This window comes from Xenopus tropicalis, chromosome 6 (genome assembly GCF_000004195.4).
Source record: "Xenopus tropicalis strain Nigerian chromosome 6, UCB_Xtro_10.0, whole genome shotgun sequence".
NCBI lineage: Eukaryota > Metazoa > Chordata > Amphibia > Anura > Pipidae > Xenopus > Xenopus tropicalis.
Window position 1 is genome coordinate 60,398,215 of NC_030682.2, and position 21,706 is coordinate 60,419,920.

General features: G+C 39.2%; 1 protein-coding gene across 4 annotated transcripts in view; it reads right to left on the reverse strand.

The window, feature by feature from the left end:
• cobl (cordon-bleu WH2 repeat protein) overlaps positions 1-21,706 on the reverse strand; it is a 176,567-nt gene that overhangs the window by 93,518 nt on the left and 61,343 nt on the right. For all 4 annotated transcript variants that reach the window (XM_012965484.3, XM_031904059.1, XM_031904057.1 and 1 more), the window contains 2 exons: positions 19,154-19,245; positions 15,715-15,798 (listed from right to left, as the gene is read on the reverse strand). In XM_012965484.3, coding sequence (XP_012820938.2) covers positions 15,715-15,798; positions 19,154-19,245 — 176 coding nt within the window. The remainder of the gene's footprint in view (positions 1-15,714; positions 15,799-19,153; positions 19,246-21,706) is intronic.

A 21,706-nucleotide genomic window follows, 5' to 3' on the forward strand; every position in this document is an offset into this window, starting at 1 on the left:
CATACCAGAAATTAAACTTTCCTAGAAAATCAGGTAAATTAGTTTGGCAATCACAGTGCTTGTACCCCAGGGTGAATTTCATCAGGTCCTAGACCCTTGTTTACTTTAACATGTTCTAGTCTCTTTTTAACTTCCTCCTGAGTCAGCCTGCCCTAGTACTTAAATTGATTGATATAACCAAGCTCAGTACCCTTGAATAGCCCTGTGTACAATTTATTTCACTTGGTGCAATGCAGAAAGATATAGGCTTTGGCAGGGATTAACATTCCAAATTTTTCAGGATTTACTTCAAAGCCCAAATTTCACTGAACGTTTTGTGTTTTTAACCATAAATATTATGTTGGTACAGGTATAGGATCTTTTATCTAGAATACCTGAGACAGGAGGATTCCCAAATAAGAGTTGTTCTTTTTACCATACCTTAAGTATACTAAAAAAAATGGATGAAAACATTAAATAAACATGGATAGAATGCTTTAAAAAAATTACCTGCATAAAATGGTCTCTATGGAGAAAGATCCCATACCTGAAATTCATTTTTCAGGTTAGAACTTTCAGCAATATTTTCATCTCAGTTTGACTTTGCTAATTCGTATGACAGCATGGAGCAACCACGTTAATCCATCACATTTATAAAGAGACTAGAAAGATCAACAGTTTTAAATAGTGAGTAGCTCATAATCTAACTTTAGACAGGTGCACCTCAGCCAGAACCTCAGCATTAGCACAGAAATCGCTAGGTTGTAAATCTGATAAATAACAACCCTAAAAAAAATAATTACAAATGTCAACAATACTTTCTGATATTTTGGACATTCATTCTAATTAAAAACAAAGTGGACACTATCACATTTTTCTTCATACTATTTACATTTTCTCAAATGAATGTATAGATTTTTAACAACGCAATAACGTATTAATATTTATTAATAGGTTCTGCATTCTGACACCAGGTTGCACATCCAGTGAAAAAGCGGAGCAGAAATTCTTTTGCGGATATCTTTGGGAAATGGCATTGCTGCAAAATGTTCCAAATATCTCAGCTAGGGCTGCAACCTGGGTCCATTCCACTTGCACTCACTTTCCATGTTTTATTTTACATCTCTGTATAAAATCTTTAACTAAGTGCACAGATATCACAAAAAAGCAGTTGTACTGAGATTTTTTCACATGATGTCATCTTAATATATGACCGGCAGAAACGACATGCTTTATCGACTACCTAAGTTATATTATATATGATACATGGTGCTGAGCATGTCTGAAATGGCTTAAAATAATCTAAAACCACTGAGTGAAGGGTCAACAATGATGTAAACTATGCTTTCTTTTTTCTTGAACCAGGTTTTGTCACCAGAGATCCATAAATAATTCATCACCAACAGTACTGACTTAATTTATATGTTATGACTTAATTTATGCCCTTTCCAATAGTCAATAATGATCGCATAATTTTTTTTTTCATACTTGTGCTTCAGAATTACAGTATATGATTGAGAGAGAACTGACTAAGCTGTCTTCGGTTTGCAATAGAGTTCAGGTGGTGGCTTTTCTATCATTCAGATATGTCTCTTCAAAATATATATATGGGATGTGCTTCATTTGAATGGTATTCCTTTATCTGAGGCACAAATCAGTGGCACTGTTCTACTGTAGCCTTACTGGTGGAACATTATAAATATAATAATTATGAATGTCAATACATTTTGCCCACAGTAATGGGAATAAAATATTTCATACACAGCATTGCTTGAACGTTTGTGAACCCTATTGAGAATTCAATGACTGCATAAAATGACCTAAAATGTGACCTGTTCTTCATGCAAGTCCTAAAACTAGGTAATGAGAACCTAATTAAACAAATCAGTTGGATTTACAAATCCAAAATTAACAAATTTTATACAATCTTTTTTAAGTTATCCTTATTAAATGCAAGAGACGGAGGCATTATTTGTGAATAGATGGTTTTATAATCTCAGTTTAGCCCTTTTCCTTCTTTACACCTATTACCCTTTACAGGGGACCTGCCACCCGCATACTAAAAGCTGTGTAGGGACCCATAGGGTTAAGCTCCCTATGGCTTCATCCCCTACCTCTTCACACCTTTACTGTTATTGGGCAGAAGCCCTTGTACTCAGTTTACAGTGTAAAGCTATCCCTTATAGGTTTAGCCTGGTTGTACACGCCCCCTGTAGACTGATATAGTGTCTGGCAGGAGGGTGTGACTTCCTCTTTGGCTGCCGGTCTGCTACCTGAAGAACCACTCCATTGAGCCTGGGTACAGATCCGGCCCAGTAGCCACTTCCATCCAAATTAAAGTCGGGGACAGGGCCCCGTGAATGAGGAAAAGACAGCATAGCAACATTTGTAATAGCACCCTCTAGGAGGTGTGAGTTCAGTCAGACTTATCTAGCAAGGGCAGTCTTTAGCCCATACCTCCCAACATTTGAAAAGCAGAAGGAGGGACAAAAATGTCTGCCTCGCGTAGCGCGGCAATTTTTTTAGGTCACGCCCACTTTATGGCCACCCCCCCCCCCAAACAGGCCACACCTGAAAAGCATAACATACACAAAGTGCACCAGAAGACAGACACGGTGGCCCCAATCATTTTATGACATATTGTGGCCCTAAGGATTTCATTATGCACTGTGGCACCTGTAGTTAATGACAGACTCATGACAGACATTGGTAGCCAGGTGTTATGTTTTGCATTGGCGCTAGAGCAGGGACCCCCTAAAACATTGCTGGTCCTCCCCCAGTGTCCCCCTACTATGGGCTGCTCCCCACTGCAGCATCCACCCAACATCCTCCAGCTTCCCCCAGCGTCCTCCCCAACATCCTTCAGCTGCCTCTTACCTTCCTCCAGCTCCTCCCAGCGTCCTCCCCAACATCCTTCAGCTCCCCCAGCATCCACCCAACATCCTCCAGCTCCCCCCAGCGTCCTTCCCAACATCCTTCAGCTGCCCCTTACCTTCCTTCAGTTCCTCCCAGCGTCCTACCCAACATCCTTCAGCTCCCCCCAACATCCACCCCATCATTCTTCAGCTCATCCCAGCGTCCTCCCCAACATCCTTCAGCTCCCCCAACATCCTCCCCAACATTCTTCAGCTCCCCAAACATCCTCCCCAACATTCTTCAGCTCCACAAACATCCTCCCCAACATCCTTCAGCCCCCCCCAACATCCTCCCCAACATCCTTCAGTTCCCCCAACATCCTCCCCAACATACTTCAGCTCCCCCAACATCCTTCAGTTCCCCCCAACATCCTTCAGCTCCCCCAACATCCTTCAGTTCCCCCCCAACATCCTTCAGCTCCCCCAACATCCTTCAGCTCCCCCAACATCCTTCAGCGCCCCCAACATCCTCCCCAACATTCTTCAGCTCCCCAAACATCCTCCCCAACATCCTCTCCAACATTCTTCAGCTCCCCAAACATCCTCCCCAACATTCTTCAGCTCCCCAAACATCCTCCCCAACATCATTCAGCCCCCCCCCAACATCCTCCCCAACATCCTTCAGTTCCCCCCAACATCCTTCAGCACCCCCAACATCCTTCAGTTCCCCCAACATCCTCCCCAACATTCTTCAGCTCCCCAAACATCCTCCCCAACATCCTTCAGCCCCCCCAACATCCTCCCCAACATCCTTCAGTTCCCCCCAACATACTTCAGCACCCCCAACATCCTTCAGTTCCCCCCAACATCCTTCCCAACATCCTTCAGCTCCCCCCAACATCCTTCAGCTCCCCCAAAATCCTCCCCAACATCCTTCAGCTCCCCCAACATCCTCCCCAACATCCTTCAGCTCCCCCAACATCCTCCCCAACATCCTTCAGCTCCCCCAACATCCTCCCCAACATCCTCCAGCTGCCCCTTACCTTCCTCCAGTGTCCTCCCCAGCGTCCCCCTGCTCCTACCACCACCAGCTTCCTCCCCCCAGGGCACTTCTTCTCATCCTCGTGACGTCACACGCACGTCTCTTGTTAGCGCTGCAGCTTCTGCACTATGAATGGCTTTATGTTAAAACTGAAGTGAGCGGCGCAGAAGCTGCGGCGCTAAGGGGAGACGTGCATGTGACGTCATGGGAGCGGAGACCTTTAAAAGCGGGACAGATCTGCGGCTATCCGGGACAGCGGGACAGGGTGGCAAAATCGGGACTGTCCCGCTTTGGGAGGTATGCTTTAGCCCAGGTGTCGGGAACCTTTTTGGCTGAGAGAGCCATAAACACCACCTATTTTAAAATGTAATTCCGTGAGAGCCATACAATATGTTTGGCCGTGGATGCTGCGGGGCAAGGTAGGGTGGGTCCCAAGGATGCCGGATGAGATGCAGAGGAGGGCGTGTCCTGCGCTCGGCGGATAGACGTTTTCTAAGGCTTAGAACTCGTCTTCTATCCGCCGAGCGCAGGCCACGCCCCCTGTTATTTTCTTTATTAAACATTTGGCAGTGAGCCAGATGCAGCCATCAAAAGAGCCACAACTGGCTCCCAAGCCATAGGTTCCCTACCCCTGCTTTAGCCCCATCCAGGTTAGCAAATATGCCTTGCCCTAACCTCTACAAGAGAAAGGGACTATGCCGGTGAGCTGCCTATGCCTATCCTTCTGTTGTTGTTGTACCTACCTAACCTCCAAAAGAGAAGGGATCACTAGGGAAGCATCATATTCCACCTGTTGATCATCTGCAATACCTATTGTACTTCTGCATGCTGGTCTGTGTAACATCTGAGTGAGTATATTGAAATACCCTGAAGTATCATTGTCTTGGACAATAAAGTATTACCTAGTTCATCCATAAGAATCCTCTGGCATCCATTAATATCTATTGCACCACACTACTTCAGCTAGTTGTAGTTCAACAACACCCTCAGCTACATTATCTATCTCCCACTTAGCGGAGGCCCACTCCTAAGTATTAAGGTCGCATGTAACACATGCTCTACAGTACACTACTAGCCCGGGTTTGCCATATCTAAGCCAAACAAGTGTTACAGCTGTATAATAAAAGTTGCCTTGAGAGGAAACTTCTGTGATTTCACTGAAATCGCGCCACTGCGTATGCCATCCCACTGGCGATTTACATTTTCGCCGGTGGGATGGCATTTCGGGGAGATTAGTTGCGGGCAACTAATCTCCCCGTATGCCAGAGCCCTAACAGCCTTATTATTTGTCGACAAATTACCTATTATAAATCAGTTAATCAGTCTTTATTAAGGGTAAGTAACCCCTAACCTTCTTCCCTCTTTCATATAACAATAAAGATTACTACAAAGCGCAACACATTGCTGATCAGAAAGAACAAGTTGCAAATGATAATAAAAAGGGTAAAACTTCCATCTCTGTTTACCTTATATCCCCAGTGCCAAGAGACAAAAGTAAACTGAGGCGAGACAGGTTATTGAACAGCTGACAGTGACATCATTCTTGACCTGACTGCAAGCGTCTCAATTTTCAAAGCTGTAAAACTTTACAGTATTGTATTATTATATTACCCTGAGTGTAAATTTTAATTCCAGTCTCGGTGTAAAAACGTTGCAGCTTATTTGGTTTCTCGATAAAGTACTGACCACATGAAAAGCAGGCGCAGTCTGAACAAATTGCTCAGAGATTAAATATTGGAAAACTGTAACAGCAGATTAAAATGATCAATAATGCATGACAAGATTCATAAGCCACAGACTGCAGCCATTAACCACCAGCCAAGGCATTTGCCATTGCCATGCATATTGCTCTGAAGCTTAAGCGCTTACTGCAGATTTCTTCTCCAGCAGATCTAAAGAAAATGCCATGTGTAATCTACTCTGTTTACTCTTTGTCTAAAATGCCTGAGACATTTTTAAGCTTCTGACAGCTATATGTCTATCCTAGGCATTCTTGAATTCCTTTCTCTGTTTATTTCAGCCACGTACTTTCTCTGGAATGCTATAGTTACATATCCACTAGCCCTTTTCACTGTGCAGTAAACCAGTGCTTTAAGAGATTTTTTTTCACCACATTCTCAAAAAAATTCTTTAAACCTTTACCTTTTATATTTTCTATTTGTCCATATTTAGGTTGTAATGCAGTTGCACGCACATGAATCATATAATATGCTGTACATAGTGTATTTTTACCCAGATCAGGAAAAGGAATGTATGGTGCAGTTTTTAAAGCTGTTGCATTAATACTAATGCAATGGTGCACCTTTTAGTATAAAGTCCAAAGTAATGGCCCTGGCTATACTATTTTGTACTATTTATGTCAAAATTATATTTACCACCTGCCCGGTTTGAATCAGAACAGCCCTCCCAAAACCTGTGCTGTCCAGGTCAAAACTGCCTGCCTGGTTTTCCAAATAAGGAAAAAATGGGCAAGACAATTGCCAATGGCCGCAGTATAACTTCTGACATCACCGCCCCTGATATCACTGGCCTCGCCCCTTATATGACCAGCCCTGCCCCTGTCACATCACCTGCCCCTTGCCCGGACCTACTAAAAGCTGGAAGGTGGGAGTACAAAAAAATCATACACTTGCATGAATTTACTCTGGACTATTAAAAGTGTAAATTTGGATGAAAATGGTGTGGTTAGTTCAACTGAACAATGATTATGTGAAATTTTTCATGCGCTTACTCTTGTAGCTCTGCACAAAACATGCGGAGGAAGTATGCCCCTGCCCATTGAACCACAGGCCTTGGCCTGACAACAGCTTCTAACTACATTATTAACTACAGGTTGCACTATCACACTAAATAATACATTTGTTTATCTCTGTCTGTAAAGCATATACTGTATAATACATATTTTTTCAGTACATTGCAGCTGGACATGACACGAAGAAAAGCCCTGTTTGTCTGATTGTCATGATTTTATCTTAAGACAGAATTTTACGTGTGAGGAACATTTTAAGGCCATTTCCATAGTTCACGAGGTTCCTTTTGTAATATATCCTTGCTGCCTATTACTGTGCTAACATATTTTCCGAAATATTTAATGATTGTACAGTAACTGATCACAATTGAAAGGAGAACAAGGGGAATGCTATACAGTAATTCATTGGCTCCCTCTTGTGGGTGATTTTTTTCTACATTCAGAGAAGAGATTTGGCTTTTAAGGTAAACTGATCATTTTTGCATTTTGAGTCTTGTTCACAAAAAGTGATGAGTGAATCTGTCCTCTTTCACTTTGCTGGAAAATTTATGAAATTGATTAGCGATTCCTTGGGGAAAAATTCATTTTAGTCAGAAGGGAGTTTTTCTTGTGGCAGAAAAGCACTGAAGAGAAGCATTTTTTGCAGCAAGATTTTTTGCAAAAAAAAATTGCAAATCCACTCCTGCTGAAAAATTTTGCTCATCCCTATTTACAACATAACCATATGGAATTCTGGGAAGGAAGCCCAGGATTGCTCCTAAAATTTCCATTTATATGTAATACTTTTCTAGTGAATTCACTTCCCTGGCTTATATGCTGACTGAAAAACCTTGCATTGCACTGAGAAGCCCCAATTATGGTATAACTGCTCTACGATTGAATACTGCTCTGGTTGTGCTTAAAAACCCAGTGGGCAAAGTCCAGTCTCAAGGGTATTCCATGTAAATGGAAATTTTAGGAGCAATCCTGCCTTCTGCTTTCCTTAACCAAAATGCTCTTCTAGTAGATCCACTTTCCTGGCTTTACATATGCTAGTTAGAATACTCTGCATAGCAGTGATAAGCCCCAATAAGGGCAAACAGATCTGCATTTGGAAATCCAATAAGCATATTGCCATGGCTGTGCTTTAAAACCCAGTGGTTGAGGCTCAGTCTCAAGAGTATTCAACATAACTATAGAAGTAAGTTTGTACAGAATAATACCAATAAGATATAAGCCAGAACAGTAGTATTTTGCTGTAAAATGATTCATAAAATTAGCAGTGACTTGGGGCTCTCAAGGACACTTCTTCGCCCTATAGCAGAGCAGGTTGCTTGTGCTTTTCTAAGCGATCCCGCCCCCCGTCTTTTTGTGGCGCCGCTCCGAACCCCCCAATTTTCCCATTCACTTTGACAGGGAAGATTTTCAAACTGCTGCCAACACTTACAGCTTTGAAGCTACACCCCCCAAACTTGAATAACATAATAATGTGGTCACCCCTCATGAAACAGCGACATTTGTTGGATGACCCCCAAAGTGGGAGGGGCCAACAACAGCCAATCAAATTTCACCCATTGACTTTAATGGGGAAATTGAAACTACTGCCAATCTTACAGCTTTGAGGCTACACTCCCCAAATTTGAATCACATAGTCATGGGGTCAGCCTGAATGAAAATATGATGATTGCTGGATGCCCAAAAGTGGGCGGAGCTGTGAACAGCCAATCGGATTTTACCTATTGATTTGGCAGAAATTCAACCTGCTGCCATTCTCACAGTAATAACACCGGGGTCTCCAAACTTTACAGAGTCAGGCACCAGGTAAGAAAAAGTAGGCAGAGCTGTTAAAAGCCAACCAGAGTCTACCTATTGACTTTCAATAGGGAAATTCAACCAGGGTCGGACTGGGGGGTGCAGGGCCCACCGGGGCTCCCGCCCCAGAGGCCCCAGCCACCCGACGTCCTCCCCGAGCGTGTATAAATTGAACGCGTCAGGGGAGGAACAGTCAGAAGGGGGAGCGCCGGCAAAGGTCGGACTTGGCTGCCGGGGCCCACTAGGGCCAGGGCCCACCGGGATTTTTCCCGGTGTCCTGGCGGCCCAGTCCGACCCTGAATTCAACCTGCTGCCATTCTCACAGAATTAACACCAGGGTCCCCAAACTTTTCACAGTTGGTCACTAGGGGACTGTAGTTTTACTTTTGAAAAGTGGGCGGAGCCAAAAACAATCAGATTTCACCTATTGATTTTTATTGGTTTGTTGCTAGGGTTCCCAAACTTTGCACATTCAGTCACTGGGTGACTTTGTACTCAAGGTTAGAAAAAGTGGGTGGGGCCGCCAAAAGCCAATGACATATCTTTCATTGTTTTCAGTGGGGAAATTTTAACTGTTGCCATTCTTACATGTTTAATGTCAGAGTCCCCAAACTTTGCACAGTCAGTCACTGGGTGACTATGTTCCAAGTTTAGAAAAGTGGGCCAGGCCAACAACAGCCAATCAGATTTCACCTATAGACTTCATATGTTTAAATTTAAGCTGCTGACATTCTTTAAATATTAATACTAACGTCCCCAAACACTGCAGAGCTAGTCACCAGGTAACTGCGGTTCAGAGTTGGAAAAAGTGGGTGGAGCCACCAGCAGCCAATCAGATTTTAACTATTGGTTTTCAATGGGGAAATTCAATACCTGATGCCATTCTCACAGTATTAACACCAGGGCCTCTAGGGGACTGCATTTTTAGGTTTTAAAAAGTGGGTGGAGCCACCAACAGCCTTCACCTATTGATTTTTTTTTTTGTTTAAAATGCTGCCTTTCTCACAATATTTATGTCAGGGTTACCAAACTTTGCACAGTCAGTCACTGGCTGACTACATGTTCAGGGTTAGAACAAGTGGGCGAAGCCACCAACATCCAACCCATTTCCACCCATTAAATTTCATTGGTTTAAATGTAACTGTTGCCATTTTTTAAGTATTAATTCCAGAGTTGTTAAACTTTACAGAGTTACTCACTGGGTATTTGCCTTCAAAGTTAGAAAAAAGTGGGCGGAGACACAAACAGCCAATCATATTTCACCTATTTACTTTCAATGGTGAAGTGTAATATGCTGTCAGTCTCACAATTTTTATGCTCAAAAAACTTTGCACAGTTGGTCACTGGGGGACTGCAGTTCTAGGACACCAATCAGATTTCACTCGTTGACTTTCAGTGGGGAAATTTAAATTGCTACCATTAAGACACTATTAAAACCAGGGTCCCCAAACTTTGCACAGTGGTTTTACTATATAACTGTGCTCCAAGGTTAGAAAAAGTGGGCGGAGCCAACAACAGATCAGATTTTATTCAATGACTTAACGTTTTTCAACCCAACATGAAGTTTGTTCTCAAACTTCCCTTTCTAGTTTGTATTACTGTAACACCACTTTAATTAGCGGTACTTGTGCTCCTTGAGCAAAATGTGCTCCTTGCACTTCTGTTTAATTGAGTTAAGCTTCACTCATTCCATCCTGCCTTCTGTTCCAAAGACAGGGTCTGGACTAGGCGGTAGCTCCAGGGTTTACTCAGCGCCCTGCAACAATCATTGCAGTTCAGTTGCACTGAAAGGATAGGGTGATGTTCTTTAACTTATCTATGTTTTTATTCTTTTATTTTTCAGAATTAACAATTAATGTCTGTTAACTGGATAAAACAGCATTTTAAACCCAGCATTTCTAAATTCTCTCTTTATCGGTGGGTGTTTGCACATAACTGGCATTTGCCAATTTTGTGCCCAAACATCTCCAACTATACCCTAGAAAATTCCAAAACATTCAAAAATACAAACATTTTATAATCATTAAACATAAAACATATGATAAAGGCAGAGAACCAGAATGACTTTTCCTGACTCTCACGACTAATCTCTAACTCTCTTAAACCCTGTGAAAAGCTTGTGTTACATGTGTACTACAGCTTGTATTACATATGAGAATCCTCATAAAAGTGTGCTGTAGAGCTGCAGAAAGATATCACTGGAATAGATTTTTGACAGGTGATTATCAGAAACCAAACATGCCCATACACACATCCTTTCTGCTAAAAAGAGACTTTCCATGGGAAACAAGTGCTTTCGAAACATCAACACCTCCAAACAACACATGCAACTCTTATTGGCTCTCTCTGGCTAGTTTATGCACAAAACCGATCAGAGGAACCAGATCAAAAAAATCCAGCTAACTTGGCAGAACTGATTGCAGAAATGCAATCGGTGCTTCCCTGTAACGTGTATTTATGAGACATGTTCCTGAATTTTCACGAGATCTGGTGGCCCTTACCTAAAGTTTGTATGGCTAACATGTAGTGCTATAGAGGCAGTTCCTCCTAGCCTGTTCTGCTTGTCCCTACTATATGATTGTATGTATGTATGTGTACATGTATGTATAAAAGCCCTACAAGTATATGCAGCGCTGAACAATCTCACAATGTACAACAGTACAACAAATAAGTATAAATACACAGATTAAGTGCCATGTGCTATGTGACACAGTAGGAAGGTGGTCCTTGCCCAGTAGAGCTTACAATCTAACTGGATGCGTAACATACAGGCACAAATTGGAGAGTAAAAGTGCCCAAGGTTTGGGAGCTGGCACACTGATAAAGTACCAATGCTTATTATTAAATGTGGTCATGCCTCGGTAATATTTCTCTATCTGCCTCTGTCAATAGGTGGACTGTTTTATCCATATTAAAGGGACAGTAAATCCCTTTGTAGTGCAATGGATAGGCCTTGTGCTGAACATACTTTTTGCCTATTGTTTTATTTATGGATTTTATTATTTCTTGAGTAAAATAGGGTAACCCAAGCTTAAGCTACTCACTCTTTGGTTCTTGTAAGGTAGATAATTAGATTATAGTACACAACCTCCCCTGTATTCAACCCTTGTTGTGACTGTTTTGGCTTACAGATAACAGGAGTAGGTTGTGCAGGGGAATAATTTGTGCACTGGCAATCTAATTATCTACTTAAGATATGACCTTATGTGTTAAAAAGCCTGCTTAGGAGCTGACTGAATGTTTACCTACTTTCATTTGGCACAACATTAGAGATGTCATATTCATTTAGTATTATTTATGGGGAGAGATCATGGAAGGACAGACTGTCTGAAAATTAATATCCACAGAAAAAAGATTCAGTTCTACATATTTTTGTTAATATACCCAGTAGCACTGTCATAAACACATGACATTTGGAACCCCTCTTCACCCTTTTTGGCAAAGCATATTATGGATTTCTAATAAAGTACAATGTGGAATGGAATTGCCCTGGTTGAACAAACTGATTTATGATATAAACATGCTCTGTGAGAGAGATACGTGCAGTTCAGCACTTGGTTTATGATTTCATTGCTATGATTTATGAAAGCAGCATGGGTCTTAAAATAAACATACCTAATTTTAGAACCTGCTGTGGCTTGTCATGCAGGTTAAATGCGTTTGAGGATGTTGTTCTGTTGCTAATGTACTTCTGCCACCTAGTGGTGATAAATTCATTAAATGTGACATTTTATATCTCCAAATGAAGATATAGATGCTAGATTTATTCTAAGAATGAATGAATGCAAAAATAACAAGGTATGAGCAGCCCTGGATGATGAAAAGCAAGATAATACACTGCAACAGATCAGGAATACTATATGGGTCAATAAATTGTTCATCACATCCTAGGTAGAAACATGGGTCTCTCCAGGTTTGTTCAGACAGGCAATAATAATGTAGTGAAGATACTTCCCTCACTTTGTTCAATACATCTTATCCATCGCCTTTTTAATTTGTCTAATTTTTACTAAAACAAAAAAATAATGGAAGAACCAAGCACATTTTATATGAAATGGGTTAGCGAATGTATTTTTACTAAATTGCTAAGAAAAAAAATATTTTTGGCTTCACCCAATAAGCCCCACAGTTCAACTGCACAAAAATCTTTGTATAAAGCAAAAATTTCAACTGATGATGATATCATATATCATTTGTATTTTGCAAATAGAACATAAGTTTGCATTTAAAAAAGATCCATATGTAGGCTTTTTAGTCATAACTAGTAGTACAAAGTTTGGCCTTTAAAGTATGTGGCTTGGATTGTGCGAGCTACCTTGCATTCGGGACATTTGGGAGCTATGCCATAAGGGGTGGCTGAGGTATGTGTAACACAGCCTACCATGTGGGATTTTTTCTCCTATTGTGGTATTCCATATCACATTCTATATTTATATCGTTATGGTGTATATATCTATCTGCTCATACAGTAGTTCATACAGTTATATGCTATGAGAAGTATTTATACACTTCTTTTTTAAAACATATTTTATACTAAAGCTCTATCTGCAGAGTCAAGTCAATAACTAGATGGCCATCCTAAATATTGCAAATATTATACATTTACAGTTTTCTTGCTGAAAAAATCAGTTTAGTCACTTTATCCTGCTTTCAGTTAAGTTCTGTTGAACAAAAAGAATTCAGCCAATTTAAAAGTGACCCGAAATAATGACATAAAAACCTGTATAATAACAGAAAACCATAATTATTTTTGTTATTAAAACACGCATACCTATTATAAACTCTAAGCTGTCAATCATATTTTTCCTTCCCCACCTCTTTGCCTAAAGGCATAGCAAATACTTCCTAGATGTTACTGCACTCCTCTCATTGCCTCTCTCCTCACTATCTATACTTGCATAGCCTATGCATGTGCATCAGGTTCTACTTTATGGTGCATACAATAGATTTTGGGTTGATGCTAAATATTGCCTTGATAACACAAAAAGACACCTGCCTATATTCTCTTGCTGTGGAATCCAGAAGAATGAAGGAAAATGTAAGTTTATTTTTCTTGACAAACATAGTAGCACAAGATTTGGAATTATTTAGGGGTGGGGGGTTAAGGTCTCCTTTAAACATGCAAACAGTGCTGGCATTCAGTAGAGTATCAAACCAAATCTTTGTGCTAATTATCTCATCTCTAAACCAACTTTAGACACATCTTAGGGATCATTTACAATGCACCAAACATCTATAATGTGCTAAAAAGCCTGATATATTTTTGCATTTTGCACGCAACGTGGGGAATTTGCCAAATGGTTGCAAGCCTCTGCGTTTCTTTTTGGAGGGCAGATATCATCAGCATGCCTCTTGAGTCAAGAACTGTCTGTGTTGGGCAATGCTCAATCCAAGAAGAGCAGGCAGAGTGAGGCACGTAGGCATCCCTTGACCCATCCCCTAACTTGCATGTCATTCAGAAGCACAAGTTAGTGAGAAGCAGGAAGCAAAGCCTATATCAAGGCCCTATCCTTACTGCCTGCCCCAGAGCACAGGTTACCCCAGGGCACTAGGGCTTCTTAAGTGAGACTAACGGGAACACACTTGAATCCCCTCTTAGCACTCAAGCACTTGCACCACTTGGTATAGTAAATGACCTCTGTAAATGTTTCTGTCTGGTGCATGTAAGGCTATAAATAAAGAGGACATGTTGCAAATCTATGTTGGCACTAACGGCCATGGGCCTATAGGGCCATTGCCTCACACGCACAGTTTACTTTACAGAAAACAATAGTGGCAGTACATGTGTAATACTGGAAATGTATAAACACAATGGTGGTTCGGTTGGCATTGTATTATTACTGCAATTGGTTACATTTGTATTCCCAGTTTTAAATAACATTTTGAGCTTTTATCAAATTAAGAGCATGTACAAATAACCATGCTTATGTTTTGTGCTTGAATTGTGACCTCTGTTATCTTCACTTATATTAATTTTTTTTTTTTAACTTTTGGTCGCCATTTTGTATATTTTTAACATTATTCTATGGAAGGAAAACCTGGGACAGACAATGCCCCTGATACAGACCAATGTGCCATTGCTGTAAATGTTTCTGTCTGGTGCATGTAAGGCTATAAATAAAGAGGACATGTTGCAAATCTATGTTGGCACTAACGACCATGGGCCTATAGGGCCATTGCCTCACACGCACAGTTTACTTTACAGAAAACAATAGTGGCAGTACATGTGTAATACTGGAAATGTATAAACACAATGGTGGTTCGGTTGGCATTGTATTATTACTGCAATTGGTTATATTTGTATTAGACGATTAAAAACACAAACAAAGTACAATGTTATATTTTTACAGAGATACCATCTCTTAGATGCATGTTCTAATAACCTGCAAATGTTTATCATCTAGTTAAAGATTATTATACTGTATATGAGGACACTAGGCTTAACTCATTTTACTCAAATTTACTTATGACGGAATCTATTTTGTATTACACTGAACTATGTGCATCATTATGCATGTTTTTATACCTCAAAGGAATTTCACAGGGAAGTCACATACATGCTTTAAACTGATAAAGAAATAGTACAGTGCATAACATAAACATTATACAGGTGCCAGTATTTTTTTTGTAGTTATAAAGCCTATACTACTAAATGGCAACAGTCTCCAGGAGACTTAAGCTTTCTAAAAGGTTCTCTTTAATAAAAAGAAACATGGCTATTTCAAATGTCAGTTTTAAAAAGCTCTAGTCCCCTGGAGAATGTTGTATATGTGTATACATATACATAAACTGTTACTGGAAAACTAAAGTTAACAGAGAATGAGACTGAAAGCAGCTTTATCACACACAATTCTGCCATGTTTTGCCAAAATAAAAGATGGTTTCTGTATGATAAAGCACATGGCAGTTTTGGAGTCAAGCTGTATGCTGGATAATCGTTGTTTGTGTTCAAAATGCATTAACACACACTGGATCAGATTCAATTCCAGTTTTCACGCACCATATTTGATTTCTCATGTCATTACATCTTTTTTTTTTTTTTCTTGTTGAAAAGAATCTATGCCATTTTGAGACATCTGTATTCCCAGTTTTAAATAACATTTTGAGCTTTTATCAAATTAAGAGCATTTACAAATAACCATGCTTATGTTTTGTGCTTGAATTTCAATGGAACCAGCAACAAAGCATGAAAAAAGAAAAGTGAAGGTCTAGTGTCCCTGTGGAATAAACAGTTAAGGATCTATATTTATCTTTCTAGTGTAAACAAATTAGTATAGGTACATAAAATATGTACTCACATCATGGGTGTTTCCACTGGTTGATGCTGCTTTAAAAATCTCTTCATATTCTTCGTTTTCCATTGATCCTGTGTTTCCTTCGTTCTAAAACACAAATGATAATTCATTGAATTACCCGTTTTTTATCATTTGCGAAACACTTTTTCTAAGCATCAGCTGCAGCTTTTCCAACCCAAACAATACCACTTGGCTATGTGTTTCCATTTTACAAACAGGTACAAAGCTATTCTCATGAAAGCTTCAACTTGCAACAAGTAGGTGAGAAACACAAGCACGCGTAGAAAGTAGACAATTGGCAATTCTCTTGTTGCCAATGCTGGAATAACAGAACATGGGTCATTGTTGTGCTGGTCTCCAACATAGCTTGAAATTGGCCAGCTTCCTGGTTTATGTCTTGCGGGGAAATGTTCTCATTGGCTGGGGCTCTGTTTACACTTGTACTCCACTATCACAACAAACGCCCCATAGAGTGCCGTAACTCATGAAGCTGTTCAACACAGATTAGTAAGGGGTGAATGAGAAGAAGCAGGACTAGGGTTTATGTAGGAATAGTGACTCGTTCCTATCCATCTAATATGTAAGCACTAAAGTGATTATAATAATTGGTAACACAAAACACAAAACTGTTTTCGTGCTTATGTAGCACTGTATAACAAGCTTTCACCCAAGGGTAAAAGATGCCAATAAATCAAAGACCTGCAAGCCTTTCATAAGTAGTTGACATAAAAAATACTACAGTAAGTCATATCGTCTGTGTAATTTTTAAGATTTTAGACATATGTTATTTTTGTTTGTTGCTGTTTTGAGTGTGACACTAAACAAAAGTCTTTGAGAATTACGATAAATATCTACTAGGCAACACCGATCATATAAATTCCCCTTTAAATGGGAACAACGGAACCATATCGTGCTATAAAGGTATAGACCATATACTGCTATTATGATTTTCAGAGACACTAATAAATGCAGTAAACTGAATAGTTGTGAAATGCATATGAAAATCACAGTTGATACAAGGCATGGCAAGGTCAGTTCTGGTCATGGCCACATCAGTGTGGTAAAAAATAACATATGTTATCTGTAATCATACATATTATAAGTAACCATATTCATATGTAATACACAGCTTATAACAAGTATAAATATTTATCATTTAAGAAAACTGATAAACAGTAATGTTACTTTATAAAGGAATGTTAGTGCTCTTAAACCCTGTAATCCTGTCTCCACTTATTTCTGTTGTTCTATTCTTCATTTGTCCTATAATGCACCATACAGCACTTATGCTAGTGATGTACACGAATCCAGGATTCAGTTCGGGATTCGGCCAAGATTTGTCAGGATTCGGCCGGATCAATGCTCCTAGCTGAACCAAATCCTAAAAATCATGTGACGTTTTGTCACGTAAACCCGGAAGTTGAAAATTTTTCGCCTTATCTTTCTGAGACCTAATTAGCATATACTAATTAAAATTTGGTTCAGTATTTGGCCAAATACTTTACAAATGATTCAGGGGTTTGCCCAAATCCAAAAAAGGGGATTCGGTGCATCCCTACAAAATGCTTCCATGCTATTATTAAGATTATAATTAGAATAGTGATATTAAAACTGACCGTTTCTGCATTTATATTCAAATCTGAGCTTATTTTTACAAACACAAACATTTCCATTGATTCATGAGACCTTAGCATGTATTCACACAAAAGTTGTTAATTCTTCGACTCATAAGCCACATGCTCACCATTTTTGAAAATTGCTGAGGTTTATGCTAGCTATATAAGTTAAATTATCTAACACCAATTTTAGTATTGGTTTTCAGTTATCTGCTAGTTTTACCGGTTTCTACCAAATATTATGCCATCTAAAGAAATAAATAATGGCGTAGCTAAAAATGAGCATTGTTTGTCGCATTTTACAATACTTTGTATACTCCACAGTATTAACTAAATCCTAAGATTTTTTAATATTAGCACACACAAAAATGCTAAATATTACTCTAAAATCTCCATTGTATTATATACCACTGATTTAATTTACATTTTTATAAATATGCCATAGTTTGAAATGAACAATAGAGTGGGATCTCAGACAGACTACACCATAAAGTATAATGTTTTTATAACAATGTTTTTTAGTTTGTACATTGAGCTACTAAAAAATGTATATTATGTAGAGAAATTCTTATACAGTATATAAGATCAGCACTGAAGCTATTTTTGTCTGGAATGGCAGGGGAAAATTGACATTTGGTTGGTTTTCTTTGTAGATCCTAATACTTGTACTATGAACAGGTGTGGCTTGAAAGAGAAGGTGCAGCTTTCAGAGTAGTAAATAGAGCTGGCGCTCCTCTCATAAACCATAAATAACATTTCATTGTTTAACTTTGCCAAGCGTGTTACTGAAAAACAACTTGCTTTCTCTTTCAAGGCTGACATTTAAGCTCTTTCAGATTCAGATAAAGTCGTAAGCTGATATATAATTTATATGAACTGTAAGGGAGAAAACTGATGGCAGTATACTGTATTTCATAAAGGCATAAAGGATTAACCAAATGGAAAGACGTTACATACTTAACTGGTTTAACAGTCATCGTGATACAACTTATTTCTGAAAAATGTTGGCAAAGTTGATTTGTAATCATTTGTCAGAGCTAATTGCTTCATACAAATGCCTTACTGGGAAATACCAGATTTGAAATCTAACACCTTGGGTGGTTATATACTTAATGTTCTCCAAACCATCAGTGACAAACAATTGATTAGATAAAAAGTGTGGGATATCTCAAAATGCAAAACAGAATAGAACACACATCCCTTCAATGGGAAGACTGCACAAACATACTAGAAAAAAAAGCACCTAGGCAATGTTCTAATTCCTTTATAAATCAACAGTATTGACTTAAAGATAGCTATGCTGATTCGGTATCAATGTCAAAAAGGAATATATTGAGCAACATTTAGCAACAGCTAAATGCAAAGAGAGATGGATTTCTTAATGAAAATCAAGAAAAATGGCTCTTAAATTTACTTTGTCTTACTACAAAGGCAAACTTTGCATATTTTACTATATAACCAGAATAAAGGTCCCCATACACGGGCCAACTATAGCTGCCGATTCGGCAGCTAATCGGCCCGTGTATGGGGAGAGCAGAGCGGCCTGGCCGATCGATATCTGGCCTGAAATTGGCCAGATCTCGATCTGCGAGGTTAGAAAATCCGGTCGGATCGGGGACCGCATCGGCTCGTTGATGCGGTCCCTAAGTCTGGACACATATGGACAAAGTCACAAAACATTTAAACAACAGGCTTTTGTAAGCACAATTGTTGCTCATACCTCAATTTATCTTGCAAGAGCAAATAGCCTAAAACATTGCTGGATAAAGGAAAAGGGATTTAGATGTAAAATACTGCATTCATTGCAAATTTAGGTTATTATTTACCTTGTTTTTCTTGTGGCTTCGAAAAAAGCCCAGAATACCCCTTTTCTCCTTTTCTGCGTTGTCACTGTTAGTCGAAGAATTTCTTTTCTTTTCTGTAAATGAGAATTTGTTAGAAATTTCCAATTATGGGTGCAAATTTAATTTCTATCTTTCAAAGTATAAATATAAGGTAACATAAATGACTGATATCAATACTGACGTTAAGAAATCACTCACCTGTAATGTATGTGTACCTTTACTGTATGCTTCTTGTTACACTGACAGCCAGAAACATAAAAAGCATATTCAAACAAGTCAGTTGGAAAAAAAAATTCTTGCTATGCAATTACACTGGTTGGACTTTAGTAGAGAAAACTTGACAGCATGATAACAACTCCCGTACAAGGCACTTACGCAATAATGTTCATTTTACAGCGTACACTTCATGTTTTTACTGTTTTATCCACATTTATATAGTTACTTATTGCCTTGTTACTGCAAGCTGTCATAATAGCTCATGGTCATGGTCAAGGAAAGCATAAGTTTAACTCCTCAGACAGGCATGCTAGTCTTTTCTGTAGTGCTATTAGATCTCCTGTGTTTACAGCTCTTAATCTGTTTAAATGCCACACCAAGACCAAGACCAGAAGAATGCACACAATATAGTAATAGGCACATGCACCCAGAAGAACTTCATGAATCCCTTTTTATTGTCTGAGTAGGAAAACACTCTCAAACACTGACCCCTTCTATGCCCAGGATGATATACACAGATTGGCAAGCACTTACTATTTATTTCTGGTATGCACTGATTGGTGTGTGCCTTTTATTTCCTTTGCTGGCTTGGCTACAGCCTTCAAAACATTTTGTGCGTAACTGTTACAGCACAGTCCATCTGCAAAGGTAAAATGGTGCCTATGACAAAGCAGCCACAGAGCAACTTAGAAAAAGGAACCCCTAGAGAAATATTAGGTATTTCAGGGAAAAAAAATGTAGTGATCAACTACAGCAATAGGGGCAAATTAAATACTAGTAATTTCAGCTGAAGGGTTTCCTTGTCCTTTAAATAAACGTTGTGCCTGCCAAAGCCAGTGTAATTTTACATAACATTACAACATTGATTTCATTAAAACAGGGGTGTAAATAAAGTTGCTACCCCTTTTATTGCCTGCACAATTGAGATTGGTGAGATTTTCTCTGAAGACTGATGTCAACACATTACATGGAAACTATAAAATAGAGATGAGCACAGGCCCTGCCTACTAAGGTGCTGGCAGTGGAGCACAATAAGGGTGAAGACACAAGGAGCTATTTGTTATGGTTACAGAAATAGACAATGCAGATCATTTAACTGTAGCTGTCTCTAGGTTTTCTCTAGGTTCTGTACACATCAGAGGGCTGAAGTATTACAAATCAAATTTTATTTTTTAATGTGTTTTGAAAAGATCGCAGCAAACACCTGACTTTAGAAAAGTCAGGCTGCCAAATGCAGTTTAGAAATATATTTTTGAGAATAATTTAATATGGAAAACTTTGGGATGAGTGCCTTGCTATAGGAGTTGTTGTCACACAGTCAAGTTTTTTCTACTATAGTTCAAGCACTGAAAAGTGCACAGCTATAATTTATTTTAATTGACTTGTTTAGAAAGGCTTTTTGTGTTTCTGGCTGTCAGTGTAACTGGGAGCATAAAGTAAATGTACACATTATGCACTCCTTAGTGCTTCTGCACTTGTGTCAGGACCAGAAATAAATGAGGCCCTTTATGTTCCTGTCAAGCTCCTACATTTCTCTCAGAGTCACAGCTATTTTATACTTTTATGTTCATTCTCATATCCCATTGTAAACCTACCTTGCTGCTACTTGCTCCTTCAGAATGCCATGACAAACTATCCCACAGCCTCTTCAATAAAGTCTGATCCTACCTCTTCAACAACTAGTGCAGCACTTATTTTTACTGCTTTTTAACCAACTCCCTTAGACTGTAAGCTCTACAGGGCAGGAACCTTCTTCTTCCTGTATTTATCAACATGTGGTGCTTAATGTTTGTTACTGTGTATTATTTTTATAGCAATGTCTGTCCCCATGGTTTTTTTTACTATTACTATACAAATGTACAGGGCTGATATATATTCATACATGCATATATACATAATGTTCACTAAGCTATTCTTAATCCATGCTGTAGGCAATATAACTAGGTGTTAACAATAATTAAAATCTGTTCAGCAACCTGAAAGCCATGGGCATCTGCAGAAAATATTTAAAGGGGGAAGAAAACCCAACCAATTTATTGGCACAGCCCATAAAGTCGCTCATATTTTACATAATTGTATAACTAGGGGGGGGGGGGGGCTGTTTAATAAAAGAGTATAAACCATGAAATTCTGCAGCACTGAAAAAATGTTTTTGCTACATGCATTTGTGAACACACCCCTAAAATAGGCGTGGACCCATTTTACCAAACATACCCCAAACGTGCCAGTATAATACTTTTTGTTCAGCAGCTATCTGGTTGCTAGGGCTCAAATGATCTTAGTAACTAGGGAAAGGTTTAAATGAGAGGCTTGAATATG